The sequence below is a fragment of the Mauremys reevesii genome, linkage group 3 (assembly GCF_016161935.1).
Source record: "Mauremys reevesii isolate NIE-2019 linkage group 3, ASM1616193v1, whole genome shotgun sequence".
NCBI lineage: Eukaryota > Metazoa > Chordata > Testudines > Geoemydidae > Mauremys > Mauremys reevesii.
Genome location: NC_052625.1, coordinates 44,319,010 through 44,334,650, shown reverse-complemented (window position 1 = coordinate 44,334,650; position 15,641 = coordinate 44,319,010). Strand labels below are relative to the sequence as shown.

At 42.9% G+C, this 15,641-nt stretch overlaps 1 protein-coding gene across 1 annotated transcript in view; it reads left to right on the top strand.

Annotated features, from left to right (window-relative positions):
• INTS7 (integrator complex subunit 7) overlaps positions 1–15,641 on the top strand; it is a 37,664-nt gene that overhangs the window by 2,336 nt on the left and 19,687 nt on the right. The window contains exons 2-11 of the mRNA XM_039529413.1: positions 336–465; positions 3,021–3,167; positions 4,358–4,495; positions 6,245–6,291; positions 7,059–7,258; positions 8,258–8,380; positions 11,523–11,640; positions 13,168–13,302; positions 13,907–14,004; positions 15,338–15,577. Of these exons, the coding sequence (XP_039385347.1) occupies positions 336–465; positions 3,021–3,167; positions 4,358–4,495; positions 6,245–6,291; positions 7,059–7,258; positions 8,258–8,380; positions 11,523–11,640; positions 13,168–13,302; positions 13,907–14,004; positions 15,338–15,577 (1,376 nt within the window). The remainder of the gene's footprint in view (positions 1–335; positions 466–3,020; positions 3,168–4,357; positions 4,496–6,244; positions 6,292–7,058; positions 7,259–8,257; positions 8,381–11,522; positions 11,641–13,167; positions 13,303–13,906; positions 14,005–15,337; positions 15,578–15,641) is intronic.

Here is a 15,641-nt window from a genome sequence, read left to right as displayed (position 1 = left end):
ATTCATATACATGTCCAATCCTTTCTAAAATATCCAGCTAAGCTTTTCGCCTCAATGGTATCTTGTGGCAATGGGTTCTGTGGGTTCACTGCATTGTGCATGTGTGGGGAGTGTTTCTTTTTTATCAGTTGCAGATTTGTTACCTTTCAATTTCATTAACTTTCCCCTTGAGTTTTACTTGAGAGGGTAAATAGCCCAATTTACCTTCTATATTAGATTTCAGTCATGCGCCATCTTATTTCCACTCTAGATAATCTCAAGTTTTTCAGTCTTTCTTCAGAGAAAACCATAGCTATACTGCTAGAAAATAATAATTATTGTTGTTTTTCAAATAGGCCTCAGGTCTGGAAAACTTGGGGAGCAATGTGAAGCTGTTGTCCGTTTTCCCAGGCTCTTTCAGAAATATCCATTCCCTATTCTCATTAATTCTGCATTCTTAAAACTGGCTGACGTTTTCAGAGTTGGGTAAGTATTGTACTGCTTCACATTCCTGATCCTCAGGTAATTATTTTCTCTGATCCATTTTCCTTCAAAGCCTAGATAATCTTCCTGCTTTCCCTACTTCACAGCTGCTATCCTGTCTAAGGAGTGTTGGATGGACTCTGTTTTGAGCCAGCTGACATCATCCTTAGTGGTTTGGAGTGGTAATGAACAATTGAAGGCATTGTCATTCTGTCCTTCTAAAGCCTTGTTGGCAGTGGGAATTTAACCACTGTTACAACCATTGTTGATTAGCCAGCAATGTAGATGCACTGCTGCAAACCTCTAACATCAACAGGTTCAGAGATCTTGTATAGAAGAGTAAAACACATCAGTTCTCTACAGTAACTCCTCACTTAACGTTGTAGTTATGTTCCTGAAAAATGCAACTTTAAGCAAAACAATGTTAAGCAAATCCAATTTCCCCATAAGAATTAATGTAAATGAGGGGGTTAGGTTCCAGGGAAATTTTTTTCAGCAGACTAAATATATTTTCTTTCTCTCTCTCTCTTTTATTTATATATATATATATAATACACAGAGAGAGAGAGTATACGTTTTAAACAAACAATTTAATACTGGTACACAGTGGTGATGATTGTGAAGCTTGGTTGAGGTGAAGGAGTCAGAGGGTTGGATATTTCCCTTACTGCTAAATAATGAACTAGCAATTGGCTAGTTAACCTCAAGGGTTAACTCTCTAAGGCTATGGCTACACTTGTGGCAGCGCTTTGAAGTGCAAGTGTAGTCAAAGCGCCAGCGCTGGGAGAGAGCTCTCCCAGCGCTGTCCGTACTCCACCTCCCTGTGGGGAATAACGTAAAGTGCTGGGAGCCGCGCTCCCAGCGCTGGGGCTTTGACCACACTGGCGCTTTGCAGCACCGCAATTTGCAGTGCTGGAGAGGGTGTGTTTTCACACCCTGCTGCAGCACTGCAAATTTGCAAGTGTAGCCATGGCCTGATTCTGCAAGGCAGCAGGAATGGAGGGAGATGTGCGCATTTCCCTTAAGTACACTGCCTTGTTAATTAGATCAGCTTGCTGAAACTGCAACTCTGATGTGTCCCCCCTACTCTATGGAAGATAGGGTAAGCGGGGTGCAGGAGCAGGGGGAGGGAGACACCCTGACATTAGCTCCCTTCTTCCTTCCCTCCCCCCCCGGCAGAGCAAGCAGGAGTCTCAGGGAGCAGAGGCAGAGGGCAGGAGCAGAACATGGCAGTGGGGGGAGGGACGCAGCTGAACTGCAGGCAGCTGCTGCACAGGGAACTTAGGGGAACGGGGGGCTGATAGGGGGCTGCCGGCCCACCCTGGTTCCAAGCCCCCACAGCTCGCTCCAATGGGCTGCTCTTCCTGCAAGCACTAGACAAAGCAGGCAGCTGCCAAATGAGGTTGGAAGGGAGCATTGCACAACTTCAAACAACCATGTTCCCTAATTGATCAGCAATGAAACAACATTATTTGTGATATAAATAATGAAAGTCTGAGCTGTAGCTGTTCCAAATGAGGAGTTCCCATTGAAGTATGTGACAGAATTGGGGCTGCTCTGTAACTTATGAATATTGTATATTGACCTGGTTGTTGGGATATTTACTATATGAATATATTGGTTTAGTTTAACAGGGGGCTCTAGGGAAAAAACAAGCAGGAAGGAAACTGAGTGGCTTATCTTGAGCCAAACACTTGAGGGTTGTTTAAATAGGTAATGCTATTACTGGAAAAGGATTGCATACAACAGCCATCAACAGGACTATAGCAATTTGAAAAAGGACACACTCTTGAGAGGTGGGAGTGGTTTGGTGAGAGAGACAGACATGGGGATCATGCTGGGACATCTGAAGGAGCTAGGCCTGCCTAGGTCATTATCACAGAATGATAGGGCTTAGGTGGAATAGACATGTATGTAGACTTAGTTTTGAAATCCTTTTTCTCTAAATTATTTGTTTCCACTGTTAAAATAAACAGTATGTCGTGTGATCATCACAGCTCCCCAAGGGAAGAACTGCAGTGCTGGACCTAATCGAACCTGCAGGGTAATTGATGCACACAGTATTGTGGCCAAGGGTTCAGTCTTAGTGGAAGAATTGCAGAATTCCAGCCCGGGATAGATACAGGCATGAGTCCTGATGCATGAGGTGTAGTACACTCAAAGACCACAAAGGGGCAGAGGTGCAGCTAGCCCTGTACTTGTGGTAAGGTCAGTGGGTGTGTTCTGGGTACGGAGCAGCTGCAGGATACAGTACTTAAGTGTGGGTGTATATGGCAAACATAGGTCCCACTGACACCTGCATCCATTTAGACCTCATTGCAGTACTACTACTCCCAATATATTTAGTGTCAAGACTGCCATTAACTTCAGTAGGAAAAGGATTGAGCCCAAAACGTATACTAATCCTAGTAGAAAACAACTGTAAAATAGGGTGTTTTGTAGTGGTCTGTAAATTTAATTTAAATCAGTTATAATCATTCTGATTCTCAGCCTGCTTGTGAATTTCCATTACACAGAAGTAAGTGTGTGTGTGTATGTGTGTATATATCTTCCAATAGAAACAACTTCTTGAGGCTGTGTGTCCTGAAAGTTACTCAGCAGAGTGAAAAGCACTTAGAGAAGATCCTGAATGTGGATGAGTTTGTGAAAAGAGTTTTCTCTGTAATTCATAGCAATGATCCAGTTGCCCGAGCAATCACACTGAGGTATGTCTTTCTAATTTAAAACTACTTATCGCAAGTTTTTATGTAACAGCTGTTTAGTTAGAAAAGTAAATGTTCATCAGTTCTTTGGAGTCTTTAAAAACTGGAATTAATTCTGCAACATTAAGAATGAAAAGCAGGCAGTTTCTTCTTATCGAAAGTACAAGACAGCTGTTTTAAAGGGAATAAGGTAACACATTTGTGACCAGAATAAGGAGGATACTAGATATCTATTTGACATAGTCAGAGTTGCGTAGATGTATCAGAGAGCAAAACTGCATCTTGTATATGCAGTATTGGTGGGTTGCATGTACAGGTACCTTAACTTGTGTTTTCTGCCTCCTGGAGTGTATAAAACATGTATGTTATGTTAAAACACTTGCATTTGATATATTGAGATCACAAACTGCATAAATTTCCAGTATGGTTCCAGTACTGCTTGTACAAAACTGGAATAATTTGTTGACTTGTATATAAAAAAATTAAATTTTGTATCTGACTTATTTTCACCATTTCTACTGATCATTTTAGATTTTTTTTCCTCTACATCTACCCTTGAAACTTTCTGCCCATTGTCCTAATGATATGTGAACTTGGAGGAAGTTCCCCTGCATTATCCAAGTAGTGCACAAGGTGTAAACTCCTAGGAAAGCCACTGAGAAATGCACAGTCAAAACTTGTGTAATTTTAATAATGTTAGAGGTAACAGACTGGATTCACACAAACCATCATGGAGTAAATTGCGCCTCCTTGGATAGCTTGGGTGATCTGCCAAGGGTGGGAGACCTTACCCTGAAAGAGGACTTGTGGTTCCACTGCTTTCCTCCCTTAAATTTTCTGGAACTTTAATTGAGCCCTGTTGGTGTAGGCATCTCAGTTGATGTCTTGGGTCAGCACAAGTCATGATCACATCTTGATAAATTAATTATAATTACTTGCTGGTTCAGCAATTAAAAAAAAAAATCTACAGTTGGTTGGTTTTGTCCTCAGTAAGCAGTTATGAGGAGAAGGAAGGCACAGAGTTTTGTGCTAGGTAGGAAGCTTTTGACGATATATTATATATGTCTGAGCTTTCTTAAAGGAATTACTACATATCTAATTCCTATCTTCATAGTTGATTTTTCACTCTGGTTCACATTTCCCTACACACTGAATTAGCTGTTTTCTGATGCTGCTGTGATTTATTTCTGTAGGATGTTGGGGAGTATGGCATCCATAATCCCAGAAAGGAAGAATGCACATCACAGTATTCGCCAGAGCCTGGATTCCCATGATAATGTTGAGGTCGAAGCTGCTATATTTGCTGCTGCTAACTTTTCTGCACAGTCAAAGTAAGCTGTAAATTCTTCTGTGTTCTTATTTGTATTTTAAGGAGTGGAAGCGCTATTAATACAGTAGGACTCTTCACTGTCCTTCAGTAAATCTAGGATCACCTTCTGCAGTACTTGCCATGCCATATATAGGGAGATACAAAAGAGATCTGTACCATTTATAATGTACAGCATGAATGTTGCAGGAAACTTGAAATCATATTTAAAACCACCCCCAGCTGGGGCATTTTAATCTCATTTGAAATTTGCTTGTATTTGTTTTTTAAAGCTATGAGGAGAAGTTAAGAAATATAAGGGGAAAAAACTTTAATTAAATGAATGTCAACTTAAAAAAAAATCACTTATCTAAATTTTTCCTTTTTAAATGTAATCCCTAAGATTTCTGTAATTAAAAGGGATTCAAGGGGATTTTTTTTTCCATTTTCTTGCTCTGTACTTTAGACAGTATTTTGCTTCATTTTTCCTTTATAGTCAGTTACCCTTGTTTTTTTTCTGAGTTCTTTCACTGAGGTGAAGATTTAAAAGATCCCCCTCAAAAAAGAGAGATTATAAAATGGCAAGAAGTGGCAAGGGGACTCTGTGGCAGATACAGTGTCTGAAACTACTTTCAACTTTTTAAATATTTTCTTTTGTGTATTTCAAGTTGGTGGTGGTACTCTAAATTTCCTACAGCCTACTCCTTAAAATGTTAAGAATGTCAGGAAAGTGAGTGAATCTGGCAATTACAATTGGACTTTTAAGTGAAAAAAATTCAGTGGACTCCATTTAAGATGGGTGTCAATGTGTGTTTCCAAATCAAACTGCCATTTTATACAGTTCCTGCAAGCACTAATGGTGAACTGTATAGGTTGTGGGGTTTCATTAAAATAATCCTCAAAACCATCTTGTGCAATTTTAAGAGGAAAATATTCTATAGCATTACATTACCTGTGTTTTAACAAAACCTGAGTCAATTTCCACCTCCCGGGAGTCTACACTGCAGACTCCCTGATTTCTTTTGGGGGCGGGGACTAAGTGACAATAAACTGTCCTAAACAAAGGTTTGAAAGAACCATCCCTTCTGTTTATGGAGAGTTTCATAAAAATCACAGTAATCTTAGTAGCTCATTTTAATAGAGCATGTGCCTAAAACTCCTTTATCCTGCAGGTTCAGTAATCAACCCCATTAACCTATTTTTTTTTTAAATCAATTGTCTATTACACCTGGAGCACCCTATATTTTGTTCTATGAATAAAGACTGGGGTCAAATAAAACTTCTTGCTGTTGTTCAAATAGCATTACACAAGGGTAGGGAAAGCTTTTGGTTGTACCAGTCTTTCCCTAGAAATTAAGTCTCTACAAAAGAGCACTTGTAGCAAATAACATTGTTTAACACATAATATAGTGATTTTAAAAGAATGTTAGCATTGGAGCAAATGTTCCTACTTGTGTTGGTGCGGATAAAGATGGGCAAGAGACTCAATTCTGTAGTTAGGCCAAGTATTAGACTTGGTAGATCTATAATCTCTGTCTGAAAGTCTAGATTGATGGAAACTATGCAACAAGTGGCTAAATGTACTATTCTGTGATGTTGACTAGTAGCAGCAAATTTCAGTCAAGCAAACAAATGTGTCTTTCTGGATTTGCAAAATTACTCTTAAATCTTGAAGTTCATAAGCATAATTCTGCTTTTTATAGTCCCTCTTAGTTTTCTTATTAAACCATAAGAGTCACAATTTTAAGTTCAGTTTTGTCTTTTCTCTTCACAGGGATTTTGCTGGAGGAATCTGTAACAAAATCAGTGAAATGATTCAGGGTATGTAGGTGTATTGAATACTGGGAAGAAAATGAAAAGGTTTTTTTATTTTAGTATTGTTCCTCCTAATGTTTAAATGCTGCAGAATCCATTGCTCCCTCATCCCTACGCTTCCCTGAAACATTCCAGGTGCGTGAAGTTAAGTGAGCTAATGATTGATGCAGGGCAGAGCTCTGGACTACAGCTTGAATGTGAATGTCCAAAGCATGTTCTAATGTATTTGGTAAACTGAATCCGTGTGTGGTATAGCATGTCCAAATACTATGTAATGTGGGTTTTTATGTTGACTTAGAATCTCTAGGTTTCTCTCTTTGCATCTATTCTCTGACAAGGCTGCTCTTGTCTTGAGCCTTTTGCAGTGACTTAAATATTATAACAACGGTGGTCTCTTTTCCTTTATTATAATTGGAATAATGTAATTTAATTTGAAGGACGACTATTAATATAATTGAGGCACATCCGAAGGAGGAGTAATTGGTTCCCAGCCACTTTGCCCAACCATTCTTAAGCCCGTTCTGATTGAGGAAGGCTGGGTCCCCGTCTCCTTGGAGACTGACAGTACTGCTCTTTAATGGGTTGGTGGAGTCTGTTTAGTACTGAGAGACTGGCTGTTTCAGGAATTTAGCTGCTGCTTCCCACTACTGGCCTTTACTTTGACTTTCTGTGCTTTTGTCTCTGTCACCAGTGTCATTTAAATGTAGTATTTGAAAAGTTCAGGGTTCATTGAGAACTGCTCTGGCACCTGAATACCTCTTTCCATGCACTAGGCTTAGCCACGCCAGTGGACTTGAAGCTGAAGTTGATCCCCATACTACAGCACATGCACCATGATGCCAGCCTGGCCTCTAGCTCCCGTCAGCTTCTCCAGCAGCTGGTAACATCCTATCCTTCCACCAAGATGGTCATTGTTACTCTCCACACCTTTACCTTGCTTGCTGCTTCTTCTTTGGTGGACATACCCAAACAGGTAACACTTAATTGCTCTAAAGGTAATCCCTTATTTGAAAATGCAAAACAGCTTAAACAGGTCAGTTCCTTTCTGATGGCAAAAATAGTTAAATCGTAGTCTGTGTTCTGTCCTACTATGCCCCTGCTGATGAGAAGTATCCTAGAAACTGCCACATAATTTTTTTTGTCTCTTCAACCCCCTCCAAAAAACCTCTTCCTTAAAAGGGGCAATAACATCTGATACCCTGCTTCTCTTGGCGCTCTTACGTCTTTCTGCTTGTCTGCAGGCCCCTGCTTCTCACCCTATTGCCTTCTCTGATTGGGTTTGGGGGAAGGAGAGGATCCCAACTAATCTTTTATCTGCAGACTAGAAAAATGAATGTACATCTAAAATCTTGTATGTAAGGAGTCTCAAAGGCACTTGAACCCACTGATGTAAATTACAAATATCAGTCAAGACATGGAACTATAGTGACACTCTCAGCTTAAAGGAGGAACATTTTCCTCTTATGTAGTTGTAACTCTGTGGGCCCAGACAGGTGATGAGCACACAGTAAATCCATACATAAATGAAATGTGGTATTGAATTAACTCATTCTTCTTTGAAAAACAAAACATGAAAATCTGATGGTCTTCCCTTGTAGCCACATTAGACCACAAGATCTACCACTGGCAGCCTTTATCCTAACAGAACAACTCTGTCTGAGGTTGCTTGTAACTGCTACTCCTGTTCAGAAGACACTGTTGATATTAGATATAGACAACGTGAAACACAATAGGATACCTGGTGTGCTCCATTTTTATGGCAATATGTAGACTGCTCTCCCAGCTCTTGGGTGTTAGCGGTATTGCTGTCTGAGCTCTGAGCAGTCCTGAAGGCTTTGAATATACATGTGCATACAGTTATCTTGTGAGCCTTTTATGAAAGGATTTCTCTATTGTAACTTATACTTTAAAAAAAAACAAACTAATTTAACTACAGAATCCTGCTTAATATTTTAAACATTTATTGTTGCAGATTCAGCTTTTGCTGCAATACTTGAAAAATGACCCAAGGAAAGCTGTGAAAAGACTTGCTATCCAAGATCTAAAGTTGTTGGCAAACAAAACCCCACATACATGGAGCAGAGAAAACATTCAGGTTTGCAACCGTTAAGAAACATTTTTATTGTAAAATTTTTCAACTAAATGCAGTATAGAAGCGTAGATGAGAGGTCACTGTTAAACATGGAAAACTAAGCATGTCCACATTAAGAAGAAATTTTAGAGTTAAAAGCAGCAGCAGTGCTCTTTTTAAGCAATTCTTGCCTTATGACAGGCTTTGCAAGACAAACTCACATCAAGCTTCTCTCAGCAACACTAAGCAGTTTCATATTGGGCTCATATTAATGAGTTAGATGTCAGAGTGGGGTGTTCTGCTACCTCAGATTAATGAACTTGGTTTTCTTGCTAGACTGACAAGTAATTTCTCATTGTAAACATGCCTACTGCATTTTGAGTTTTTCTTAATTTTAATCAGACTCAGCTGTCCACTAATCCTGCCTGACAGAGTAGCTTAATTGAAAAAGAAACCTTGGTTTGTGCATTGGCTGTATTAATACATAATTTGAGTTACCCTCCCATACCCCAGTTAAAATGCTTGGGCCACTACATTTAAAAAAAATTTTTTTAAGTATAAAATATAATACTTTACAAGCCAGCACAGAAAAGGCTGTACTACCAATGCAGGTGGGAATTGATGGGAAAACTTCATGAGATGGACATTGCATAGTTTTTCTCGGCCTACCTGGCAGGGGTGAGTACTTAGACATGTGAAGAGACCACTTGAAGAGGAGGTCCCGAATATAGCTAGATTTATCTCTATATACAGTTTTAAACATCAGCAGTGGCAGCTTATAAAATTAATTAGGGCTGTCAAACGATTAAAAAAATTGTGATTAATTCCAGTTTTAAGCACACTGTTAAACACTAATAGAATATCAATTTAAATTTATTTTTTGATGTTTTCTACATTTTTCAAATATGTTGATTTCAGTTACAACACAGAATACAAAGTGTACAGTGCCCACTTTATTTTTTTATTACAAATTGTAGCAGTGTGAGACTCACCCCTGCTTGGTGCCTCCTGCTGGTTTCCTGGGAATTAGCTCTTCTTCCAGCTCTGGAGCACCCTCTGCAGGCTGGTGTCCCACTTGCCGCTGGCCCCCGTGTCCCTCCCAGAGCCTGGTGCCCTTTACCCAGGGGTTCAGCCCACTGCAGCAACCCCCAATCTGGGTTTCCCCACTCAGGGAACCCCCAACCCCCATCCCCACTTCGCCTCAGTATATGGCTACTGCCAGTCACCATCTAACCCAGGGGTTCTCAAACTGGGGGTCGGGACCCCTCAGGGGGTCACGAGGTGTCCACCTCCACCCCAAACCCTGCTTTGCCTCCAGCATTTATGATAGTGTTAAATATATTTGTGTTGGGTTTTTTTTAATTTATAAGGGGGGGGGGGCGGGTCACACTCAGAGGCTTGCTATGTGAAAGGGGTCACCAGAAAAAAAGTTTGAGAGCCACTGATCTAGCCCCCTCTCACTGGGGCAGACTGCAGCGTACACGCCATTCATCACTGGCAAAGCGGGGTTTGGACCTGTAGCCTGGGGTAGGCGAAGGCAGCCCCTCTGTAGCCCCAGTACCTGTCCTGGCCTTTATCAAGGCCTGCAGCCTGGGGGTTCTCCAGGCTGGAGCTCCCTAGCTCCCCTAGCCTTTCTCCAGCCCTGCTTCGCTCCAGGTACCTTTCTCAGGTCCTAGGCAGCCAGGCCCTTCTCCTTCAAGAGTTAGAGGGAGAGTGTTTGAGCTCCTGGCTCCCAGTCTCTTATAAGGCCAGCTGTGGCTATTTTCCTCAATCAGCTGAGTTAGGCTGCTTTCCCCAGCAGCAGCCCTCCAAGGCAGGAGCTGGTGACCACCCCACTACACAAATATTTGCACTGTAAAAAAGAAACTAAAGATAGTATTTTTCAAATCACCTCATACAACTACTGTATTAATACTAATCCAAAAATATCTAGAGCCGGCAGCCCAGCAGCCCCCGAGCCCCCAGCGCGCCAGCCCCCCCGCCCAGCCCGCCCCTCCCGAGCGGCCCTCCCTCCCCCCCCCCCCCCCCCCCCCGGCCCGCCCGCCCCCCCCCCGGCGGCCTCCCCCCCGCGCCCGCCCCCAGCGCCCGCCCCCCTCCCTCCCTCCCCTCCCCCCCCCCCTCCCCCCCCGCCCCCGCCCCCCCCCCCCCCCCCCCCCCCGCCCCCGGCCCGGCCCCCCTCCTCTCCCGCCCGGCCCCCCCCCCCCCCTCCCCCCCCCCCCACCCCTCCCGCCCCCCCGGGCCCCGCCCCCCCCCCCCCCCCCCCGGCGGCGGGGCCGACCCTGCCCCCCCCCCCCCCCTCCCCCCGAGCGCCCGGCCCGAGCCCCTCCCGCTGGTGCCTGGGTACTCATCCACAAATATAATAATTTCAACTGGTATTCTATTAGTGTTTAACAGTGCGATTAAAACTGTGATTCTTTTTTTTTAATAGAGTTCATTTATTTTGAGTTAATTGCAATTAATTGACAGGCATAAAATTATTGTGTTCTCTCCTTAGCTGAGAGATCACAGACAGACCTGTGGTAGGACTGCAAACTCATCAGGGCAAGGAGTGCTAAGACCAATGGGATTGGGACCTCCAGAAGCTACCATAACACAAATAGATAACAAAGAAAAGTCAGAATGTTTATCAACAAGCTTGGAATCTTTATTCTTTATTTTCCACTGGATAATTTTTCTCTTCTTACAAAAAAATGTTTTTAATAGTGGTGTTGCAGGAGGTAACACTTGAAACTCTGTTTACAGACAATTCTCCTTGAAACAAGGACCTTCACGGATTGTAATAAGTTGAATATTATATGCACCATGTGCGCAATGGTGGATAATTTTGTCTCCAAATTCTACAGAGGTTTTATTATTGGGAAATGTCAGGTGAAAAGTAGTGATAATTTTACAAACATATTTTATTGATTGTATAATAACTTGTGAAAGCCAGTGTCACTTTGAGGACAAGACTTGTACCCAGCCTATTAAAATTGCTTTAGGACAGTGGCAAGTGAGGAAATATATTTGCAAGATCTGAATTTGGTGTTGGTAGATTTTTTTCCTATACAGTTTTACTTGTATTAAAATTTAACTACAAAGTTTAAAAAAAAGAGCAAACATTTATGAAAAGGGTGAGTTTGTAGGATTTTTTCCCCTCCATATTCTTTTCTCTTTTGGTTTTTAGGCACTCTGTGAATGTGCTCTTCAAACTCCTTATGACAGCTTGAAACTAGGCATGCTATCTGTCCTTTCCACGCTGTCAGGAACTATTGCCATCAAACAGTACTTCAGCGTAGCTCCAGGTAAGAAGAGTAGATTAGATCAGCCAAATTTAGGCACTTTTTTGTAGGGGTTTAGTAGGTGTTTATCTTCAGCCACTTCAGTATTGTTAATAATACCTTACATAACACTTCCCTGAAGGATCCTAAACCATGAACTTTAATCTACCCCCATTAAAGTCCATGCAAGCAAGCTTTTATATATAATATAAAAATTATAATTGTGGTGGTATGTAGTATATTAGAGCAGATCTCAGATATTCTATGCCAGGCTCTGGCTTCAATTTGCTGTGGGACTTCGGGTAAGTCATTTACTCCTGTGCCTCAGTGTCTCTGTTAGGCTAGGTAAATATTAATAGCCCCACTTTACTGTTGGTATTGTGAGGCTTAAATCATGTTTATCGGGTGCTTTGAGATCATTGGATGAAAAAATCCATAGATGTGCAAAATGCTTGAGAGAGAATGAATACATGGAGCGATGTAGTTTAGGCTTCATTGGCATGAGACTGGGACAGTTGTATTATCCAGGAGAGGCAAAGCCACTGGACAGTTATGTGGGGATGATGTACACGAGTGCCAGTAAAACCTTTCTTCGACACAACTGTGTGTTGTGGATGTGTTGCATATTATACTGAATAACTTCGGAATTGTTTCAGGGATCTCTTAAAATGCTCCTGAGTGGTATTGGGTTTTCTTATTCCTAATTTCTGAGGCCACACTGCCTTAGTTGCTGGGAATCCAACTGCATAAGCCATGGAGGCAAAGAAAAATAACCAGTACATTTAAAAAAAAACTGTCAATGACTTGTACCCCAATGCATAATAAAGGTTTGAATTTGGTGCAACGGTCACAGTGCTCTCGAAATCCTGAATTTGAATGAAGTCCATGACCCGGTGGCTCCTGTTCTATGGGGCTGGGCCTGGCTCCCTGCTCCAAGTGTTGTGATCTGTCTCATGTGGTTTCAGCACCACTCAGTTTTGGCACATCCACCCCCCTGTAGATGGAGACAGAGGGGTGGATGTACTAAACCTGAGCAATGTTGTGACCAGGGAGCTAGGCTCAGCCCCATGGGACAGGAGCTACTTCTGCAGGGTGATTGTGGGGTTGGGCTCACTCTCCACTCTCAGGCTTCCCACTTTCCCCTATTTGTGATTTATCAGGGTTTCTTCACCTCTGCTGTGAAATTTATTGTTAATTTCTGTGACAAAATCATAGCTTATTTATATGTAAAAGTGATCCCATGCTAAAGTCCAATATTCATGACCTGCTTGCAAATGCCATGCCCTATTGAAAGTTTCATTCACAGATATTGGCCCTTAAACCTGAAGACTGCCTATCCGAGACATCCAGCTTGTGTAGCATACGTGCATGCACACTGACGGGGAGAGTGAATTCCACATGTGGGGGAGGATACATTTGAGGATGGGATAGGGAATGGGAAATTTAACTAGAGAAACAGTCAGCCAATCAGAATTGAACTTAAAACCATGGAAAAGATCTTGTGACATGGATTACGGTGCTGCACTCTCCTCCTTTTGTCTTTTTATTTAGGAACAACAGCTACAACAGCAAGATCATTTGACTTAGTAAAGCTGGCACAGGAATGCTGTTACCATAATAACCGTGGCATTGCTGCTCATGGTGTGAGAGTTCTGACTAATATATCTGCTTCTTGCCAAGAAAAAGGTAACTCACAAAGTGGGTGGTGGAACAATTCAGCTCATGATCGGGTTTTTGTGCACTTTCTCTCACTGCAGGGAAGCTTGCCCTGTCCCCGACTCTCTTGGCTTTCTTTGGAATTGTCACTCCTCAGATTTGTGGACCATGGAGAATGTGGACTTATAACCGATTATAAATATTTTACAGAGTTTCATGAAGATTCTCCCCGCTGTTTAATCCCAGGATCCCTCTAAAGAGGGTTTCTGCTTGAGTGGGTGCTGATCTCCCCTGTAGCAGAACTTGTACCATTACCAGGAGCTAGAACATTGCCCTTCCCCTCTGGAGAGCTGTCGGTACAAACCCCAGTATAAATGATTGTCATAATGTTCAGTAGTTTTGCCCTACTCCAAGCCCGTGCACATCATAAAACCGTAGCCTCTACTAAATAGTTTCCTGAGACTTGTAAAAGCAGACTTGTTGCTGATCAGAACTGAGGTGCTGTGGCAGAAGCGTTGGGAAAGTTTGCATTATCCTGCTGTTGAACCCTCACAATCATGACCACTAAATTCACACTCATGTTCAAAAATAAGTAGAACAGAACTGAATGCTTTACTATGTTCCTCTCTCCTAGATCTCCTGGCTTTGGAGCAAGATGCTGTCTTTGGCCTCGAGTCTCTTTTAGTTCTTTGTAGCCAAGATAACAGTCCAGGTGCTCAGGCAACCTTAAAGGTGAAAAGAGTCAGTATATCTGTAATTCTTTTGTAATCGTCGAAATGTAGGGCTGGATGGGATCTTGAGAAGTTATCAAGTCCAGCCCCAAGTGCTGAGGCAGGACCAAGTAAACCTTCTAATTCAACTGTCAATCCTATTACATCTTATACTAGAGGTGGGCAGACTACGGCCCGAGGGCCACATCCAGCCCTCCAGATGTTTTAATCTGACCCTCGAGCTCCCGCCGGGGAATGCTCTGGTGCTCCAGCTGGGACTAGTATTGGGGGCTTGTCCCGCTCCACGCGGCTCCTGGAAGCAGTGGCATGTCCCCACTCTGGCTCCACATGCTGCCCCCACCCCAAGCACCTCCCCTGCAGCTCCCATTGGCCGGGAACCGCAGCCAATAGGAGCTACAGGGGCAGCACCTGCGGATGGGGCAGTGTGCAGAGCTGCCTGGCTGCACCTCCATGTAGGAGCCAGAGGGGGGACATGCTGCTGCTTCTTCTGGGAGCTGATTGGGGTGGTAAGCACTGCCTGGAGCCTGCACCCCATACCACCTCTCAACCCCTCAGTCCCAGCCCAGATCACCCTCCTGCACCCCCAACCCCTCATCCCCAGCTCCACCTCAAGCCGGAGCCCTTACCCCTCCTGCACCCAACCCCCAATTTCATAAGCATTCATGGCCTGCCATACAATTTCTATACCCAGATATGGCCCTCGGGCCAAAAAGTTTGCCCACCCCGTCTTATACACTAGAAATAACTTAGTGTGGCAGGTGTTCTAGTGGGAGCACAGTGTGCTGCGAGTTTCTCGGTGCTTTGCTCCCAAGATGGTAAAGGGTCAGGAGCACAATGAAGCCAGAGAAGTGGAGAAGCCATGTTTCCTATGGCAGTAACTCCTGTCAGTTCAGAAGTAGACTTGATGGCCGTAGAGAGTTAGGTCTTGCTACTCCGAGGGGATCTCAGACGGCACTTGGTTTGGCTGGTGGAAGAACAGAAACTAACATAAGTGACCACCATACTTTTGTGAACAGTTACCCTTTGGTCCTACCTAACAAGCTAGTACCAAGCAAATAATTTTATAATATTACTTTGACTAAACCCGTAAGAAAAGAAAATATTACACTGCTGTGTCTTGTACATGTGTGTGCTTTTAAACTGTGTACTCTTCTGGACAGAGATGTGGTGGTTTGGCAGAGTACACCTCTAGTACAGGTTTATAAATACATCTTGTTTTCCATTAGCTCTGTAATTTAATTATAGTCTGAATATTGTGATGGTTCATATTTTTAAGTTAATTCAATGTTGGACGGTGCTTGATGTTGGAACATTGTGATGTTTGCACATTGCAGATTGCACTAACTTGTATGGTGAAGCTGGCCAAGTGTCGTCCCCATCTGAGCCAATCGGTGGTTGAGTCCTTGCTGACACAGTTGCACAGTGCTCAGGATGCTGCTAGAATTCTCATGTGCCACTGTTTAGCAGCAATTGCCATGCAGCTGCCTGTTTTAGGTGATGGCATGCTGGGAGACTTAATGGACCTCTATAAAGTGATTGGACGATCTGCTACAGATAAACAACAGGAACTTTTGGTAAGAAACTGCTGTTCAGGAGAACTCTCCTTGATGGAACAAAATCCACATGGAATTACAATGG